The 21,051-nt window shown below is 38.9% G+C and overlaps 1 protein-coding gene across 1 annotated transcript in view; it reads right to left on the bottom strand.

The window, feature by feature from the left end:
• Positions 1 to 21,051, bottom strand: part of LOC311288980 (actin nucleation-promoting factor WASL-like) — a 30,587-nt gene that overhangs the window by 5,530 nt on the left and 4,006 nt on the right. Inside the window, exons 3-8 of the mRNA XM_084406713.1 lie at positions 14,944 to 15,078; positions 14,746 to 14,832; positions 13,413 to 13,506; positions 7,167 to 7,230; positions 2,508 to 2,550; positions 408 to 558 (exon numbers count right to left, since the gene is read on the bottom strand). Of these exons, the coding sequence (XP_084262839.1) occupies positions 408 to 558; positions 2,508 to 2,550; positions 7,167 to 7,230; positions 13,413 to 13,506; positions 14,746 to 14,832; positions 14,944 to 15,078 (574 nt within the window). The remainder of the gene's footprint in view (positions 1 to 407; positions 559 to 2,507; positions 2,551 to 7,166; positions 7,231 to 13,412; positions 13,507 to 14,745; positions 14,833 to 14,943; positions 15,079 to 21,051) is intronic.

Raw genomic sequence — 21,051 nt, 5'->3', positions numbered from 1 at the left:
CTCGCCCCTGTAATGCCACGAGCAATATCCCTCCTGTGTTAGGTTTGGGTCTGGGAATTTGGAGGTCTAGTTTTGGTGTAACTTAAGGTCTTGACTATTGAATTAAGGTTCTGACTAGAGGCACTAAAAGTATTTCCTAAATATACACACATCATCAGTCCACAGAAATATTGTAGTAACAATACTTTGGTTGCAAGCCTTCTGATTTGTTCACTGCAAAAAAAAGTTTTGTTTTTATCACTGCAGACTCATGCAAAAGGGGAAAGTTACCTACTACACCACCTCGGGTGTCCTGAAGGACAAATTATTTAAAATATTACTCTATTGTAGTACAACATATCATCTTTCTTGCTTAGATAAGTTATAATATTACAACCTGGTAGCTGCACCCAAACTCTTGGACTCACCTTGTTGAAGTTCATTTTTTACAGCCTCTACTCCTCCTTTCTTCTCAATGAAGTCGTAAATGACCTTAGACGTCTCTTTGTCTTTGAGCTGGTCCTCAGAAATGCCACACATGTCAAACAACTGCTTTAGGTCTGGGTCCAGGTTATTCATCTGAGAAAGACAAGAAGTGAACCATCAACAAATGACTGGAAAGAATCAAAATACAAATCAAATCTAAATAAAATCAGAATTAACTTCTGCTTCTTGTGTTGCAGTCCTCCTCATTTGTAAGTCATGCTTTTGTAGTTCATCACATTAACTTTGAACATACATTATTATTCAAAGATTTGGGGACAGCTTTTCTTTAAATTAATTAATACTTTTATTCAAAAGAGACATTAAATATGTATAATGTTACAACATATTTCTATTTAATAATAATAATATTAGAAATTAAATCAGCATATTAGAATGATTTCTGAAGGATCATGTGAGACTGAAGACTGGACTAATGATGCTGAAAATTCAGCTTGGATCACAGGAATAAATTAAGGTTTAAAATATATTCACAAAGAAAACAGGTATTTTAAATTGTATTGATATTTCACAATATTTACTGTATTTTATTTATATCAAATAAATGCAGCCTTGGTGAGCAGAATAGACTCAATAACATTTTTATTAAATCCCACCAACCCCAAACGTTTATAGTGTATTCCAGTAGTCTTCATTTTGAACAGTGTATCTATTTTTTCTTTCACTAAATTTCACTTCTTGCGCAATGTTTTGCTCGAAAAATGTGCCTGTGCCATCTTATTTTAAAACAAATGTGGCTCTGTTTGCTCATTTGTTATTTAAAGGGTTAGTTCACCCAAAAAATGAAAATCTATCATTAATTACTCACCCTCATGTCGTTCCAAAACCGCAAGACTTTAGTTCATCTTCGGAACACAAATGAAGATATTTTCGATGAAATCTGAGAGCTTTCTGTCCCTCCATTGGCAGCTACACAACTAAAACTTTGAAGCTTCAAAAAGTTCATAAAGAGATCATAAAACGAATCCATATAAATTAAGCGTTTAGTTCAAAATTTTCTGAAGAGACATGATCGATTTAATTTAGGCTTGGAGGGATAGAAATCTCTCAGATTTCATCAAATAAATCTTCATTTGTGTTCCAAAGATTTTGTTCCTATGCCAAACCCGAAAGTCTTACGGGTTTGGAATAGGCTTGATACAATAGTCTTAACACTGTTCAGTCGCAACACCAGTTACATCACTTGCCCACCACCCCACCGTCGTTTAGATCAAAATAATTTAGTTCAGTTAGAGAACAGACATTACAATTAAAAACTGCACGTGTCTGCTCAATGCAGCGCGAGCCAAACGAGAGTCGCAGATCAACAGCAGGAGCCAGATTTCATTTAACACGTAATGAGAGTCACTAGCGACTGCAAGACGATGGCAGAAGATTTTGTTTCAAAGCGAAATGTAAAAGTGCCCATTGGTAATATTTTGAATCTAAACCCAGTGCTAATAGTGAACCTGCAACGGATTAGTTGTGTTTTTCTAGTTGTTGTGTTTTTCATTAAGAATAATAATGAACCCACCTTTTAAGTAATTGCCGCCCTCAAGTTCAGAATTTTCAGTTCATTCCAATGGAAGTTGAGCTTCACCATGTGCATTTTACTGAAATTAGCAATTTAAAAGCGGGGTGCAAAAGAGGGAAAAACTCCAATGTCTCCTAGCACTTCTGCAGATAGTTTACCAGCACAATCCCACCATAACCCAGAATGAATGTCCTTTATACAATCTCCCATTCAGGGGAGTTAAAATTAAAAACTAGCGCACACAGATCTAATACACACTGCCAGCTCAATGAATGAAATATGATCCTTGATTTTTGGGTGAAGGATTGCTTTAGATTATGAAGATATATCCCCTGCAATCACTTTGTGTAAGAGATGACTTGAAGCACATCCCGTCATGACCTCCTGACTGTGATGAAATCGTATAAACAACTGCATCTTAAGATGACATGCATGCAACATTGAACATCACGGCTTTATGCGTTTCGCAATAAATGCTAACATGCAAACATGCAATGGCGGAAATACTTACATCAAAGCCTGTGTTGGGATCCCATCCTTTATGCCCAATGTGCCTGAAAAAAAAAAAGTTTTTTTAAGACACACAAGCAGAAACATTCACCAAACACAGCTCAGAAACTGAAAATGCATTAAAAAGAATTTAAAGGACATCATCAAACATAAACATGGTCATGGTTAAGGAGGTCTCATCCCTCTTTAACATGATTCCTGGAATAAATCTGACAGATTATCATGTCTGGGACATATTACATGGGATTAAAAAAAGTGTCCATCTGATTACACTTATCACAACATAGGCCCTGTTTATACCTGGTATTAAGATGGCTTTTGGTTGATCGGATCATAAGTGGACAACTCTAAATACAGGTGTAAAACGTTTTGAGCTCGTCCACTTTCAGGCATTTCCAGAGGTTGTTGAAAACGCATTTGACCAGATTACTTTCATAGTGTAAATGCTCATGTGGTCAAATGCAGTCGAACAGCCACAAAAGACCACCTACTGACTTGATGCGTAAGCATTATCGGATGTGCGCTAGCCAGATGGGAAACATAGGTTTAGTTTGAAGAAGAACAGCTGTAGCAACATTGCTTCGAGGATTGTAATGCAACACTGTGTTGTCAAACTTCTCTTTCACATATTTGCTACTAGTACATGACGAAAGGATGGATGAACGATCATTACCCAGAAGATCTAGACATTGCCCGAATAGCGCGTTGTGAGCTGCACTGTTCTAGAACCTTATGCACTCGCAGTATGTCTTGGCCGTGAAGCCAAGACATACTGTTTTGGTTGTTGATCCATTCCCACAAATTTCAGTGCATTTGGATGTCACTGACAAGGAATCAATTGTTGGTTGCTCCCTGCCCTGGTCTTCAGTCGAGACACATTTGCTAACTTTTCAAGGTGCTGGACCTGGATGTAAGGCAGTGGGATGCTGATAGCTTTTACATTCTTTACACTGTACAAGTCTATCGCAGTTTTTTGGCAAAATGGCTGGATGACGCACAGCATCTGAATCAGATGTTCATGTCTTTGAGGTAAGTTTTCCTCTCATCTTACGTTTTGCCTTAATTGGGTTTGCTATGCAGAGGAAATTGCTTATTAGGGTCATTTACCTTTTCCTCTGAATCCTTTAAATAAGTCTTTCCAAGATCTGCAGAGACTTTTCCTGGCGGCTACTGTAGGTTTTAAATATGGCTTATATGGAGGACCTCTCTCTGTCTTTGGAGAAAATGGAGTGTAAGGCACACCATTTTGTTCTTTATACTGTGCTCCTACTGTGATCCATTTCTCTTGTAGGTATAACAGAAGTTTCTGCACAATTGGATTGACTCCACGTGACATGTTGACTCCCGGTAAGTATCCATCAGTTCATGCTGCTTCAAGTTCCAGCAGAGTATTGCCCAGTTCCCTCACTTTAAGGTTGTCTCTTTGCCATACCATTCTAAGGCCAGCTTTGGCATTGTGATTGTGAACTGCTAAGATTATCCTAGCTTGTTCAGAGGATGATGGCCAAAGCCATTTACAAAGCAAATCAAACTCTTCTGTGGCTGTGAGATTCAAATCTTCAGTGGAACTAAGAAAGGATGCCTTCCAAGCCCAGTAATTCTCTGGATGATTATCAAATTTTAATAAGCCTGAGCTTACCACCCCAAGCTATAGTAGATATTTTGTTAGGTCCATCATTGTTGAAGGGTTTGCTTGCCACTGATTGGACTGGAATCATTATGCTGGAATCTTTCACCATGTGGCTGTTCACTATAGTGGTAGGGTTCTCTTGGAGAGCTTAGTGCTGTACAATTTCAAACGGATTAGATAAAACACAGTAAAATACAAATACATAAATAAATAAATAAATACAATAAAAAAAATAAAATAATAATAATAATAATACTAATATAAACATAAAATCACAGCCTAACGGTCCTTACAAAGTAGCAAAGGCCTCATCAAACAAATATGTCTTAAGAGTTTTAAACATGGTTACAGAAGTAGAGGATCTGATAAACATTGGTAACCCATTCCACAACTTAGGAGCAGCGACTGAGAAAGCACGATCTCCTCTCGGAATTTCAAGGAGCAGCTGATTTTGGGATCTCAGAGATCTCTGTGAGCAACTAAAATGTATAAGTTCAGAAACATATTTTGGTGCCAGTCCATGCAGAGCTTTAAAAGTATACAAAAGTACCTTGTACTTTATTCTAAAATAAACTGGAAGCCAGTGTAACAAGGCCAGAATAGGGGATATAAGATCCCTCTTTTTTGTATTTGTCAGCAACCTTGCTGCCGCATTTTGTACTCTCTGAAGACGTGACAGAGAAGACTGACTTACACCCAGATACAGAACATTGCAGTAATCAAGACACGACGAAATAAAAGCATGAATTACTCTCTCCAGATCACTGAAAGATAGGATAGATTTAAGTTTAGCGATATTTCGCAATTGAAATAAACTATTCTTCACCACTGAATTGATCTGTTTATCAAACTTTTCTGTGTCAAAGATAAAACCCAGATTCTTAACATGTGTATTCAGATTGGATGACAGAGGGACCTAGGTTTTCAGCTATATTATTTGCACAGCTATTAGGGCTAAATATAATCATTTCTGCTTTTTCCTTATTTAACTGGAGAAAGTTATTATTCATCCAGCATTTTACATCTTTTAGACACTCAAAAAGTGAATTAAAGGATTTATCATCTCCAGGCTTTATGGGCAGATACATCTGGGTGTCATCAGCATAAAAATGATACGAAATACTATATTTCTTAAAAATAGAACCAAGAGGAAGCATATACAATGAAAATAGCACCGGTCCCAGAATGGAACCTTGAGGGACCCCACATGTGATCGAAGCTATTGATGAGGAAAAGTTTCCAATTTTAACAGAAAAGGTTTTATTTTGAAGATAAGAGGCAAACCAGCTTAGAGCAGTTCCTTGGATACCCATACTGTCTTAAACGTTCAATCAAGATTAAATGATCAATTGTATCAAATGCTGAGCTAAGATCAAGCAAAATCAAAGCAACATTGCTACTAGAGTCAGTCTTTACTAAAAGGTCATTAACTACGCTAAGTAGAGACGATTCTGTGCTATGACCTGATCTAAATCCAGACTGAAATTTATCAAAAACATAATTTTTTGTTAAAAATGGTGTAAGCTGACTAAAAACAATTTCTTCTAATATTTTGGATAAGAAGGGTAGCTTAGATATTGGCTATTTGGATATTAAATACTAGATATTAAATTATTTGGATCTGTAGGATCTAGGCCAGGTTTTTTAAGAAGAGGCTGAACAACCGCATGCTTAAGACTTGAAGGAACACACCCACTGGTCAGACTGCAATTTATAATAGAGAGAATACTTGATCCAATAGTATCTATGAGCTTGACGAACAGCTTGGGGGGAAGCACATCATTAGATGAGGAAGTAGGGTTTAAATGTGCAACAACATTCCTAATAAATGAGAGAGAAATTGGCTCAAATTGAGATTTTTTCTTATGTCTCCTTAATTTGTATGGGGCAACATGGTCAAGGATATCAGAACAAGCATCATTGAACAGATTAATCAATTCTTCTGGACCCACTAAAACAGATGGAGATTCAATCGTGTCAATTAATGAATGAGTATAAAATGCTGATGAAAAATCACTGACTGCATTAGATGTAATCGCATGAGAGTAATAAGCAACAGGCTGTTTTTCCGGGAGACCACATAAGAGGGTAATATTAAAAACAATAGGCTTATGGTCAGACATTACACACAGAAATACTCATGCAAAGGACCAAATCAAGAGTGTGACCATGCTGATGAGTAGGGCCAGTTACACATTGTGAAAAGTTAAATGAATCAATACTGTTTAAAAACTCTGTGACTAAAGGCTTCGCTTGACAGCAAACATGAATGTTAAAATCACCAAGACGTACAATGTTGTCAAAAGAAGTTACAATCACAGATAAAAAGTCTGAAAACTCCTGTATAAAGTCTGCATTATATTTAGGAGGTCTATATACAAGAACACATAATACAGGAATAGGCTGAGCAATTAAAAATAATAATAATTATAACTTTAATTTATATAGCGCCTTTCACAGAACCCAAGGACGCTTAACAAACAACAAGAAGCACCTCAAAATGTGCATCTATTACACATCTCCTGAATGAGTACTGAATCTCCTGATCAAAACACAGGCAAAGAAGAAGCAGAAACAATCAATTGCATATGTAAGCAGACACATATAAAAAAATAGCGCAATCATCAACATTAAACAGTATATAAATCAAAACTGCCTAACATTAATGAATGAAATGTCGATCCAGAGTTATTGTGAAGCTTTGGGGATGTTGATGGACTCAAACTACTCCATCTATGTTTTGATCATTGTACTGAATATGATCCTGATGTAGTCTTTGACAAAAACATGATTGTCTCATCAATCAAGCAATTCTGTTGAAAAAGTCTGTTCTTTTTTTCTGTTGAAAAAGTCTGTTCTTTCTTTTGATATATTGCATGTTCAGATATTCATAGGCTATACAACTAAATATTCTGTGGGCCATAAAAATTTTGTGAAAATGACCAAAAACACCTGGCGGTGGATGGAAACTAAAAAAAACAAAAAAACAATACCAATTCCAAGTCGGTCTGAACTTAAAAGCAAACTTACCGAGAATAGTTCGGGGTGCCGCTTTCAGCAGATTTCAGCAGATTTCCTGAAAGTCCTGATGGTCCTGAAACAGTCACAATCAAAACATTTTTCTTTTTTATTATTCATTGACTGATGCGATCAAACACTTTTTTTTTTAATTAATGCTTTGTTTTTTTGTTTTGTTTTATAGCCTGTGTGGTGGATTTTTAATAGATAAAATAGTAAACTGTATATTAAAGGAGACATATCATGCTTTTAAATTGTTCCTTTTTACATATAAATCATACATTTGTAGTCTATATAAAGCGGAACTGCAATGCTTGGGTCTGAATTCTTCATTATTATAGCTCCACAGGCCCCTTTTCTACCCCTTTTCTGATGAGCGTCTGAGAGCAACTCGTTTTGGTGCGGTCTCTTTAAATACAATTGAGACACTTCATACCCCGCCCCCTCTCCAGGTTGCAGAGGTTCAACTCCACCCCGTTCGGCCATTTTTGTAGTTTGATAGCAGAGATACGATTATAGCGGCACAGAAACTTTTTATTCACACGTTATTAACAAAATGTCAACAACGGAAGACTTGTCCAGCCAGCCTTACATGTTCGAGCCAGAGTCGGAGCCGGAGCGAGATGAAAATGAAGACGACGAACCTGTAGAACGTCTTTATATGGATGTATCGCACTGGTGTGTACTGTTACAGTACACATGAAACTTTGGTCTTCCGACCTTTTACCACCGTGTCGATTTATTTTGATTAATATGTGCGAGGGAGAGAGAGCAAGACAGCGTCTAGTTTGGAGACGGTGATGTCTTGTTTACACTTTCGCCTGGCTCTGAAGAGAGAGAGTGAGCGCGCGCGCGACCGGGTCTCTCTCTCTGCTCGTTCTTTCAGTTAAACATGCGCCCTTGTCACAAGCGCGGCAGTTTATCTACATTAGACGGTGTAATGAAGCGTGTGGGTTACTACATCCAACAACCGAACATTTTAACTTACCCTCTCGTAACTTCTGCATCCTTTAGCTTGGACTACAAAATTGCAGCGAGAAATAAAAATGGCGGATTGCTCGAAGTGTTGGGCCGGAAGTCAATGTCCTTATTTGGCAGTTCCGCTGCAAATACTGTGACGTAATAGTTCAAAAAACGTCATAGATAACAGAAAAATCGGAACAGGTTGAAAAATATGCCCAAAACAGAATATAAAGATCAACGAAGCACCTGAAGAGAATAATTTCATATTTTCTGTACTTCTAAACACTCCAAATATACAACAAAATGCATTTAAGGGCTAAAAAAGTGCATTTGGCATGATATGTCCCCTTTAAACTAACCATGTTTCTAACATCTAACCTTATTTCTCTTTTTAGGCCTAACATGATAACACTTTGAAACACAATGTACTAAAACGTTCTGTCCTGTGTTTTTGAATGTTGTATGTTGTGTTGCCATACCCCTTTTACTTTGGTTGTGTGAGTGTAAAAATAACAACTATGGGAAATGAAACTAGATGACTAAGTTTGAACCTTGTGATTAACAATGAAGTAATCATTAAAACAAAGTTTGCTTTACCTATAAGGGTTTGTCTATGAAAACCAATCAAATTGTGGGGAAATTATGTAATGCAGCATGACATTTTTGCCATACCTCCTTATTCTATAAAAACTGTTGTATTGTTTTAGCTGGTGGGATTCTCAATGGAATTTGTCTGAGATCCTCCGGCCTTGCTTCTTCTTGGGAGAGATTCTCTGAGAATTGCTCGAGTACTCTCCCGGCCGTGATTTAAAAAATTAAAGGACATTTGCTGAAGTCTGTCTGTTAATTTCTGCTGCGCAGCAGGTGAATGTTTGCCTGTGACACCCAGTTTGCCCATGTGTTTCATTGATTTGATCCCTTTCACATGTTATCTTGTTAATTACTCATTAGTTCATTTGCCCCAGCTGTGTCTCGTTTCCCTGATCTGTTCAGTGTATTTAAGCCCTGTGTTTTGTCCTGTTCAGTGTCTGTTGTCGTTGCTATACGTTTGGTTGTTCTGTTTGATGTCACGAGTGTTTGGTTTCTTTTATGATCATTGAAAATAAAGTTGAGCTGCTGCGAGTAGATCTGGCATCCTTCCCTGCTTCAACCTGCGTGTGACAGAACGTCAGACCTTACAACATTGGATCTAGCAGCAGTAAAGATGGACTTGGCTGGCCATGACCTGACTGACTACCTCATCAGGCTTCTGATCGAGAGAGGTCTCTGCATCACCATCACGCCAGTGATGGCTCCAGCTAGTGATGGCAAAATGAGGCTTCCTGAACCACTGAGACCTCGCAGTCCATTGCTTCAGCCAAAGGTTCATTACTCGAAGCTTCATTCAGCATTGCTCACTAGTGACACCTAGCTACTGTGCAAAGAAATAGCAGACAAATTAATTCATTCTGAACCAGTGTTCAGAGCCACGCCCCCCCCTCCCTCCCTCCCTCCCTCTATAAATTTTTTTTTTTCTTTAATAAAAAATGTATATTTTATAAAATACTTTTAGAAATACAAATATTTATTTGTAATGTAAATATACAAATAATTATTTATATTTATTTGTATATTTTTATTTAAATGTATATTTTATAAAAATATTTTTATAAATACAAATATTTATTTATTTATTTTGTAGGCTACTCACTGTTGATGTCTGTAACCTTTCATTTGCAATAATAAAAAGACATGATCAGACATTTGTCCATTACTGTGTATATTATAAAATATGTATCTTTCTCTGTCTGAATTTACTTGTACAGAGTCACACACACAGTTTATTAATTATTCATAAATTGTTTGGATAGTGACAGTATGAACAACAACAGTGACACTGTGTTGAGTGCAGTGCTTATGTTTGAGGGAGTGTAATAAAGTCAATTTATTCATTTAGCAGATTATAGATAACAGATTATCAAAGTAAACTGCAACAGAATAGTCCGGAAGGAAGGATTACAATAGATTTTTTATTGAGAAACAGAATTATTTCAAGTGTGTTGGGGTTTAGACGATTCCTCTTCTTGGACAAAATCTCTCTAGCCTTGGAAAATATCCTTTCACAAGGAACAGGGGATGCAGGGGAACGTAAAAATGGCAGTGGTACAAATGAGGACACTGATGCTTCTGTTGAGCCCAGACAGGGAAGGATTCCCTCTTTCTTGCTTGTCCATTACCAGGAAAAAGAAGAGTCACAAAAAGCAAACACATCCAAAAAGGCAATCCAAATCAAAAAGCAGTCCAGTCCAGATGCAAAAATCCAGAGCAATCCAAATAATCTTATCTAATTAATATAACAAGACTATAATATAGCTAGGCCTACTATAATAATAATATAGGCTACTATAACTATTCTAACCTGATAATGTAATAATATACAGCCCTCACATATGACACAACAGTTATCATCTAACTCTCTGACTCTCTGACACTACTACAACTGCTTCTACTACTCCTGCAACACCCACAAGGAGGCGCGAGTTTCGAACCGCCTTTTATCCGGAAGCGACACTCAGACCGAACCGATGACGTATCCACACAAACCGAGGCCTCGTTTGTCATTAGTCACGTGATTTTCACGTTAACAACACAAGCCTCGAATCGCGGCTTCATCTGGCACGCCCACTTTTTCTCGACACACGCTCCGACGCCTCGGTTCAAATGTCCCATCACTAGCTCCAGCCCCTGACCAGCGTCCAGAGATGGCCGCTGCCACACTAGAGCCCTCTGCCAAGATGGCCGCTACCGCCCCTGAATGTCCAGTCCCAGTCCAGAGTCCAGAGGTGACTCCAGTCCCTGTCCCCATCCAAGAGAGTCCAGAGGTGACTCCAGTCCCTGTCCCCATCCAGGAGAGTCCAGAGAGGACTCTGTCTCCCGTCCAGGAGAGTCCAGAGAGGACTCTGTCTCCCGTCCAGGAGAGTCCAGAGAGGACTACGTCCCCCATCCAGTGTCCAGAGAGGGCTTCAGTCACCGAGCTTGCTCCAGAGTACACAGCTCGGCGCAAGAAAAACATTTTTGGGGGGCTACCCGTCCACGGAGGCAGTCCCCGAGACACTCAGCACTGAACTTCCAGCACCGCCCTAGGCCCTTGAACTGCTGGCTCCGCCCTGGCCCCCTGAACTGCTGGCTCCGCCCTGGAGGCTTCCTGTTCAGAGTAAGCCATGCCCTCGTCAGCCTCCAGGGCACTGCTGTACACCATAAAGTCCCGCCCTCTTTTAATCCCAGCAAATGATACACTACCACTGGATTTTTACATAACTGTTTATTTACATAACTGCGATTTCATGTAAATTGCGATTAATCGTGCGGTCCTAATCGCAACCCAGTCAAAACTAATGGCTGAATCCTCTCGCCGGTGTTACCGCAGCGTATCCGGCTACTCTAATTCTAAACAACGAGACCCTTACCTCAGTTTTCATGATTTCCTGACACAAAAAGAAAAAAGAACATAACCGTTAAATCTCCTGGATTCTTCTAAGCACAATAAGGATCTATGATGAGGAAACACTACAACTGAGAAACATCGAGAAACCCTCCATGCAAACAGAGGGTGCAAGTCACAAGGTGGTCAATACTAGGAGACTCTAAACAAAAAAAGCGGCACAAAATATGGAGGGGAAAAACCCTGTTGTTCCTCAGTCAAAACATCAAACTATAGGTCAGCAGGTGGGTAAATTCATATAACCAAGTCTAATATTTGTAGCTGCACCAGAGCTCATGTTGCTCATCCACACACATCAAACAGAGGTCAGAGGTCACAGTGCTGATATGCACATACACTATCAGTCAATTTTCTAAAAAGAAAGATTTTTTTTTTAATTTTCTTTTTGAATGAGTCTCTAATTCTCACGAAGGCTGCATTTATTTGATCAATAGAACATTAAAACCAGTAATTGTAACATTGTTACAATTTCAAATAACTGTAACATCTATTGTAAAATGTAATTTATTTCTGTAATGGCAAAGCTGAATGTTTAACAGCCATTACTCCAGTCTTTAGTGTCACATGATCCTTATTATCAAATATTATGATCAATTATTAAAAATGGTTCTTATTATTAATGTCCCCAGTTTTCTCCTGCTTAATATTTTTTTCTGGAAAACCGTGATGAATTTAATTTTTCAGGATTCTTTGATGAATATAAAGTTTAAACGAACATCATTTATTTGGAATATAAATCTTTTGTAACATTATACATGCCTTTACTGTCTCTTTGGATCAATTTAATGCATCCTTGCTTAAAATCCCCCTGTATTCAATAGTTGTATCCCTTAAAACTAATATTTGATCACCAAAATTACATATTTAAAGGCTTGTTTCCTGTGAAAAACAATTATTTATGCCTTAAAATAGCTTACTCTACACCCTTGCTTAATTTACGTGGATTCACGAATATGCAAATTAGCCCCACCTCCACTCACTCACACCAGCACTGAGATCTACTCATCAACTTTACTGTTGTTTACGAGGTAGTTTGTGACGTAAGAAGTTTTTGCAGAACTATGCCCCCTTCTGGCGACACGCGAAACTGCAACCAGAGTTGTGCACGCGGTTACTTGGAGTTTGCGTTGGGGTTTGGGATGAACTAGAAGCCGGTCTCTTTGAATCCATCTTCTACTTTTGCAAAAGTCGCTTGAGTTGTCTTCGCTGATGCGGATAGTGGCGGCGAATACACAAACCTGCCAGACATAGCCAGGTGAGCGTGAACGCGCATGACGTCACGCCCAGTCGATTCCGACCCGAATCCCTCTTATTTATTTTACTGTACAGGATTATAGAGGCAATCGCAGTGATCATAGAAGGGCTCATTCAGCCCATCAGGCAATTGTTTAAGCATGTATGGGTTAGAAAAACGGGTATTTTTAACATGAAATGTTGCGCAATGCACCTTTAACATTAGTTTGTCGGAAAAGACTCAAATGCACAATCTTCTCCTTGTCCTGGCAGAAGTCGCTAAATCAGTCGACATATAGAGGGGAAGTGTTTAAAAAGAATACTAAGCAGACCGACATGAACAGACCCCTGTGGGTCCAAAATACATCAAAGAGCAGAACGCGGAAGAAACAGGCATGAGGAAACACACAACTGGTTGAGTAGCCTTAGTTAGAAAAAAATAAGCACAGCATATAGTGTTACAGAAAGAGTGATAGAATGAATCATGTCAGAAGAAAACCAAATGATAATGGGTTTTTTTCCAGCAGAGGGACACAAGTGAAGTAAAGAAAAGATACAGCCTGCTGTGCTGTTGTATTTACCGCTTTTCCTCCATCTAACCAGAAGATCATTAGCTACAGAACTGAAGCGCTTGGCTTCCTCTTCACTGTCAAAATTGAGACCGAACTGGGGCGCCTGAGGATGAACACACAGTAAAGATGCTTTATATACACTCTGCTTGTCGTGAAACAGCATACAGACAATAAGTCATGAATCAAAACACAAATGATTCAGAAGAGTTATTCAAACAGGAAAGCTGCTTGCACTGACAAATGTCAACAGGACATTGTGTAAAAAAGAAGAAGAAATTTGCAGAGATGTAAATGAAAAAAGCAATTTCAGTTTCACATTGACTTTTTAATTCCAGCTTTATCAGGCTGTGGCACATTCCTTATGTCTGCTGAGGTGAAATAAAAGTGTACAAAACAGATATGTACGGTGAACGGGAGGGAACATGTTCAGTTCACTTAGTTTTGTCGTGGTGGCCACGACATGTTGTGGTCTCGAGATCCTATGTTTAAGGGAGCGATATATTTTTCTCATGGCCAGGAGTTAAATGCGTAAACAACCTGGAATTATCAAAAAAGGATAGGCCTATAACAATAATTATTTTTAATTAAGAAATGGTTAAATTACGCACAATGTTGCCTATAGACAGCATTTCAATGAAGTTTGTTATTATCAATAAATGATAAAAGAATATGTAAGAACATAAGATAATATAGGCCTACAAGAAAACATTTTTATCTATCCCATCTCACTGCCTTTTAAAACCATTCACTGATTGTGTCTTTATTATTATTATTATACCTATTAAACCTACATAAAAATAAATATATAGCCTAATATGTTAAATTCCCATCAAGTGGCCACCACGCAAGAGTCTTCAGCCAACATGGCCGCCACACCAGAGTCTCCAGAGTGTGCAGCTCATTGTGGCAACGGCTATTTTGTGTGTGTGAGCTGCACTGGCTCAAGCCCCTGACCAGACCTCCCTGACCCCCTGAACTGCCGGTGCACAATTGTGTGTAATACAATATAATGGGCAATATGTTAATGCAATCATTTCTTAATTCCGCGCTTTTCCTTAATTAAAAATAAGTATTATTATAGGTCTATCCATTTTTGATAATTCCAGGCTGCTATGGTCGAACAGGTTGTTTATGAATTTAACTCGTGGCCATGAGAAATAGATGTCATTCCCTCAACACAAAAAAAGTCGTGGCCATGAGAAAAATATATCGTTCCCTCATATAGTTAATATGTTGTGGCCACGACAAAACTAAGTGAACCGAACATGTCCCGTTCACCGTAGATATGAACACATGGACAGATCGCGCAAAGAGGATGTTTGTACAAGAACTGAGCACTTACATGTCCAGCAAATGTGATAAAGTCAGGCCTGGAGCAGTTTATTGTAAAGGTGCTGATCAAATCATGATCAAACAAGATGTTTCCCTCCTGTCAAACCAGAATAAGAAACCATTAACTTAATACTAATAGCAAGATGATATACTGTATGGGGAATCATAAAAAACACATCTGACCCACATGGAGCATCTGCTGACTTACTTTTATATCAAACAACCTGATAAAGTAAGACCTCTGAGTGAAGTCTTTCACCAGACAGGCCACACCACTGCACTTCTTCACCCAGGGCGAGTTTTTGTCGGCTCCATAGACCTGTACCACTGCTGAACACAAACTCTGTGGACACAAAAACAAAATAAAACTAAATTAAACTAATATATAAAACAAATTAAACTAACTCTGCAATTGTGAATTATGAACAATTGTGCATGGTGAAAACAGCCACAATTTCACCAGATGATTTAAATAGCTCTGAAAAGAATGAATCATTGTAGAATAATTGGGGTGATTTTCTAGGGGAGTGAATCTGCATAGAAAATAATAAACAAATTACAAACATAGATAAATACAATAGAATAAAGATACACTGGCGAATTATAGACCTTGGTGAAGATCTATAATGGGACATAATCCTCCATCCTTCTTTGGAGCTATAAAATACCGGCTGTAGAACCCAGTGTTTCTCTCTGCGGGAGGAATGAGATCTATAGCCTCCTTCGCCAAAAGAGACTGAACTTCCAGTTCCATAACCTGCATGCGTTCGGGGGCTACCACTGTTTCGAGAATTCCCTTGAACTTTGGTGGTCGAGACCTGAATTGAAGTCTGTACCCTTTGCTAATGGTACACACTACCCACTGAGATATATTGGGTAGCGCTTCCCAGGCATGCAGGAAATTTGCTAGTGAAACCAGCCTCTTGAGGCTGGTGTTCGGAGTATCTTGAAGAGCAGCTTCGGTGTCCTGAAGCGAATTCCCGGCAGGAACTAACCGAACAAATTTTTCTACAGGCCTCTCTATGGAGAACGAACTCCCTGCGACCGCTATTTTCTTCTTGACGAGCAGAAGTCGAGGATTATGTTCATCGGAAATCGTTGTGCCTCGAAGCATCGGCGAGGTTAACAAATCGATTTCCTGAGGGCTCCGCGGAGGAGCGGGTGTAATTCGCAGAGATGGGACCAAGTCATACATATGCAAGTCTCAAGTAAGTCTCAAGTCTTAACCTTCAAGTCTCAAGTAAGTCCCAAGTATTTTTTTCTTGGGCAAGTCAAGTCAAGTCAAGTCACAGGCTATGTCAAGTCAAGTCAAGTCAAGTCCTGTAGTAGGTCAAGTCAAGTCCAAGTCAAGTCACCTTATTATTGTAATTTTACCTGCAGAATCTGATCTTAATAAAGTGAAAAGACAAGATATCAGTTACTGTCAATAAATTACAATAATTTGGATTTGCATTGTAAATACTCATGTTCAGTAAAATACATCATGGAATCAAGCAAAATTGTAACTTCATAAAATTAATTATTTTTCACTTCTGCCAACAGTGTTTAAAATGTAACAAAGTTTAATGTTGTACGTAAACTGTGTTTACAATAAGTGTATTGTAATAGTCAAAACATTTTAGTAACTAAACTGAATTGTATTCGGTTTAGTGACAACATGTTACAATGTTTACATGGTACAATTTCTGGTAAGCTACGCTTTTTTATTATTTCAATTCAATTATTGTGATCTGACTTAATATTGACTCATTTGGATAAATATTAGGTAGGCTACACAAGATAGGCACTAATTTTTCTCAAGAAAAAAACAACTCACCTAATGCTGTAATCATACAGAGAGATATAATGCGTTTTTTATTATAATAACAACTTTATTTAATGATAAGTAAAAATATAATAAATATGTAATATAGTACACATATTTAGCAAAATACTTTTTCTAGCCAACTAACGTGCTATAGCCTATATGGTCATCAAATGGCTTTCCTGAGGTAAATGTTATGTGACATAATTGTTCTCCAGCTGTTTTATTGACCCATTTGTTTGATTGATTGGTCGATATTATGTATGAGGAATATACATTTCGGTAAGTTCAGCTGTAGGCTACTGTATCTTTCAACATTGTTCATTCGTGTTTATTTACTAGCTAGAGATGATCGGTTCACGTGCTGCGCTAGGGATCTGCGTCACATTTACAAGCGCCAAAACGGTATTTATTGTTTGAATTTCGTAATAAAAATGACAGAATCTGAGAGCTGAGATTTTTTTATATCGTAACCTGCTCTTGTGTCACGATTTTTCTGTGCGTGAGAAAATGAATGAGAGCGTGTGAAAAGTCAGTGTCGCGTGTGTCTCACGGTGAATGCGTGAGAGTTGGCCGCGCCCGCGATGTTAATGGTGCATGTCTTGCAAAGCGCTGTTCGTCTTTTGCCATCTTGTGAATAATTCTCGAAGCCGAAAGCGATGACCCTCAGTACCCCTCCGGCTGACATGTTGATGTGATATCTGATCTAAGTGGGCGTGGTGTGCAAGGTACGAGAGGGCGCGACTGATGATAGTGTAGTGATCCAGTCATGACCACGCTATTCTCAGCCTGCGCTCCAGCTGGGTAATCAACTTTATTTTTTAAAATAATTTATATATTTTATATTCAAACTGAAAAAAATTATGTGATTAACACTCAAGTCATTCAAGTCATCGTGTCTCAAGTCAAGTCAAGTCCCGAGTCTTTAACTTCCAAGTCCGAGTCAAGTCTCAAGTATTTTATTTTTTGTCAAGTCAAGTCACAAGTCATAAAAATAGCGACTCGAGTCGACTCGAGTCCAAGTCACCAAGTCACAAGTCCCCATGTCTGGTAATTCGCTCCACCCCCGGAGGGGGCGCCCTCAGAGGCCTGATCTGACCATCAGGACCTCTTTCCCGAAGCCCGTTTTGTCAGAATAACGGTCCTCAAATCCGTTTTCTGACTCGCAGGCTTCAGTTGAGAGTATTACCTCAAGCTCTGAGATCGTTGTGGAGGGGCTCGATTAGCAACACTGTCTTTCTGCCTATGTCTGTACGAGGAGCCAGACGTACATGGCTGGGGCTTTCCCTTGGCAGCAGCCCCATGAGATTTCTAGAGGCGGGGGATGCATTTCTGAAATGCCGCTGCTTGCTTCTTTGCCTCCTGAAATCTCTCGACGACAGAGCTAACAGCGTCACAGAAGAGACCAGGAGGCGCAAGCGCGGCATCGAGAAGGAAGGCTCTGTCTCTTTCTTTGATTCCAGACAGATTTAACCATAGGTGTCTCTCCTGCCATGGAGCAGCCGATTGCGCGGGCCGTCTCCTTGGTAGCGCGGAGAGATAAATGAGTGGCTCTTCTCAACTCTTTAATATCTTCAATATCGATATTCTCCCCCTTATCTAAATCTCCTAGATATCTAAATCTTATCTAAATCTCCTCGCATACCAATAGACTGAACTCGTAATACGCATGTGCACGCCATCAGCGTTCGCACAGGTTTCGCGTTTAAAGTCTGTGTAGTTTCCTGTTAAAACGGTGTTGTGTTAGCGGCCCCTAAGTTAATAACTAATAGGTACATGGCTCATTATGTGCATTACGTCTATAGTCGAAGATTTTAGAGAAGAGCACAGCCCATTATCATAGATCATTTTATATTATATCGTAGATAAGTGTTTTATATTACACAAAATGAGATAATTAAAGTTGGCATGAAACTGAAGTTGCGCTAGTCTTTTCTTTCCTATTGTGACGTATATCTGAGTGAAACGGCTTCGCAAACAAGAACAAATGTAGAGTGGGCTTGATTTTGTCCATGAGGAGTCCTTATAGTTATAAGAAACTTGACCAGCAGGAAGGACTACCTAAGAGGACTGGTTCTCCAACACCCACATTAGCCGCTTTCCGACCAAGTAGTTCTAGGAACTTAGTTCTAGGAACTGTCCACTTCTAAACAGTTCTAAGAACTACTCTCCCCCAAACTCGGTTTTGCTGTTTGCGTTCGCACTGGCCAAGTGGCCATAGGAACTGGTAGGAGGGGTAAGGGAGTGACGCAAGCACGGTGACTTTTATTTTGACGGCGCGACCCACCTTTATTTTGGCGGCGCTGAGAACGCCAGAGCAAACAATGCTCGCATTCTCTGTGTTTATTAGTTAGCGATCTGTCTAACAGTACTGTTTAATATCTTATTAGATAGAATTGTTATAGAAAGTAGACAGTATATGAAAAAAGGTTATTAGCCTATGCCGTGTGGTTGATGTCCAGTGTTGCTAGCTGGGCAGATAAACATAATCATGTTTGGCTTGGTCCCCTCAAAGTTGCGTTGGATTTTCTCTTCAGCATAAAGGTTTAGAGACCCATCTATCACTGTTTTCCATGTTTGTATAGTTAGTTTATGGAGTAAATATGTAGGCTATAATCTGTGTGTTTACATTCTAGCTGTTTTAAAAATGGCGGGTGCTGGTGTTCCGCGTGCATTCGGTCAATCAGCGTACACTAACGTCACGGGTAGTTCCTATAGTGCTGGTTTAGACCCTACTCTGAAGTAGGACCCAAATTAGTTCCTCCAAATGGAGTTCCTAGAACTAAAATCGTTCCTAGTTCCTGCGGTGCGAACACGCCGACATCCGGGTACTTTAGCCAATAGTTCTAGGAACTGTGAAAAGGTTCCTCCGGTCGGAAAGCGGCTAATAATTCACATGCATGAGGAGAACCACATACTGCCAGAAACAGCAGAAAAATCACCATGGCCCACTGTACCACATCCTCAGGGTGGGCTGACAGAGCAGTCCTGCTCTAGGCTGTGTGCATTTAGTAGAGCTCCCTTAGAATACTAACAAAAATGAATGAGTTCTGAAGTCTCAGCTCATGGTTCTGTGATTCAGAGCAATTAAATTGATTCCTCAGAGGAGCGATGTGGACAGCACAACCACCACAACACACCGCTTGAATATAAAAAGGCTTACAAAATAAATATGTCAAAAGGTGCCTGAGCCTCTGGAATGCATTGAAATTGCAAGTGCATGACAAGCACAGAACTGTCACCATCCAACGCCGCCAGGAATGTGAGGCATTCAAGAGCCTGTGTCAAGAAACAAGTCCAGCAAGTCCAATTACGCACGCCTGATTCCCATTTCCAAGGGAACTAGCCCCTCTGGAAACCTGACTGCCCTTGTTTGAAAAGGGAACCTTAGTTTTTGTTATCCGAACAACATGATTTTAATTTTGTTGGAACAGAACAGGTAATATAGTGGAATGAGGAAACAGAAAGCCAGCAGCAGTTTACAGCACAGCACCAGACACTGAACTAAACCAGGACAAACATTTTCCAAATAAAACCCACCTGCATATAGACTAATTTGAGTATCAGCATGTTATGCAACAACAGCCTGATAAAAAATGTATTACACTGATGATTAAACATAAAACATGTCAGTATTGCACTATCAAAATATGAGATCAATGCATAATAATAATAATAAATAAGTATAAACACATAATTAATTTTGAAATCTAGTCTAGCGTTAGCTCCAAAATGTAAAAACGTTGTAAAATTTGAGTTTGAAAATGTGCATAAATGCATAGGCCTAAAATAATAAAATTGACAAACCCGAACCTAGTGTTTATATGAACGATAAATAAATTATCGGGTTGATGTGCGTCCCAGACAGCATGGTAACATTGATTCAATGTTGAGTTTTGATCCAAACCATAATTTTGGTTGACATAAAAATTTCAATGTTTAAAGTGTTGTATCAGCACTGAAATTTTGATGAAAGGGAACAGCACGGTGAAGACGCTTCCTTATTAGAGAGAAAACACAAGGTATACGGAAGTCTTGTGTGTTTGACATGCATGAACTCTCTGAGTTTCAAACAATGGTGCATATAATGTATTTCTGTTTTTAGCATGCTTTTTACTTGCATTTTATTTATTGTTACTAAATCTACTAACATACATTATTTTCACAGTAAGTAAAGTGTTGAAATAAATCACACAGATAGCATGGGGACATTGATACAATGTTGAGTTTTGATCCAAACCATAATTTTGGTTGAGATTGACATTTCAGTGTTTAAAGTGTGTTGGATCAGCATTAAAATTTTTATGAAAGCCAACAGCACACATGGGTGGAGACAGTGACATTGAACTAACAGTGATTTGTAGTTTATGAGCACAATATCATTCAGGCATGTATCTCTGCAGAACACTAGTGGGTGTTTCTCTATCAGTGGGGCGTTTTCAAACCACAATGGGCATTTTAAACCGCTTTACCTGGGGGGCTTGGTGGTTTAGCAAGTCTGTTGAAAAATGG

This window comes from Rutilus rutilus (assembly GCF_951802725.1).
Source record: "Rutilus rutilus genome assembly, chromosome: 4".
Taxonomy (NCBI): domain Eukaryota; kingdom Metazoa; phylum Chordata; class Actinopteri; order Cypriniformes; family Leuciscidae; genus Rutilus; species Rutilus rutilus.
This window is presented reverse-complemented; position numbering and strand designations above follow the sequence as displayed.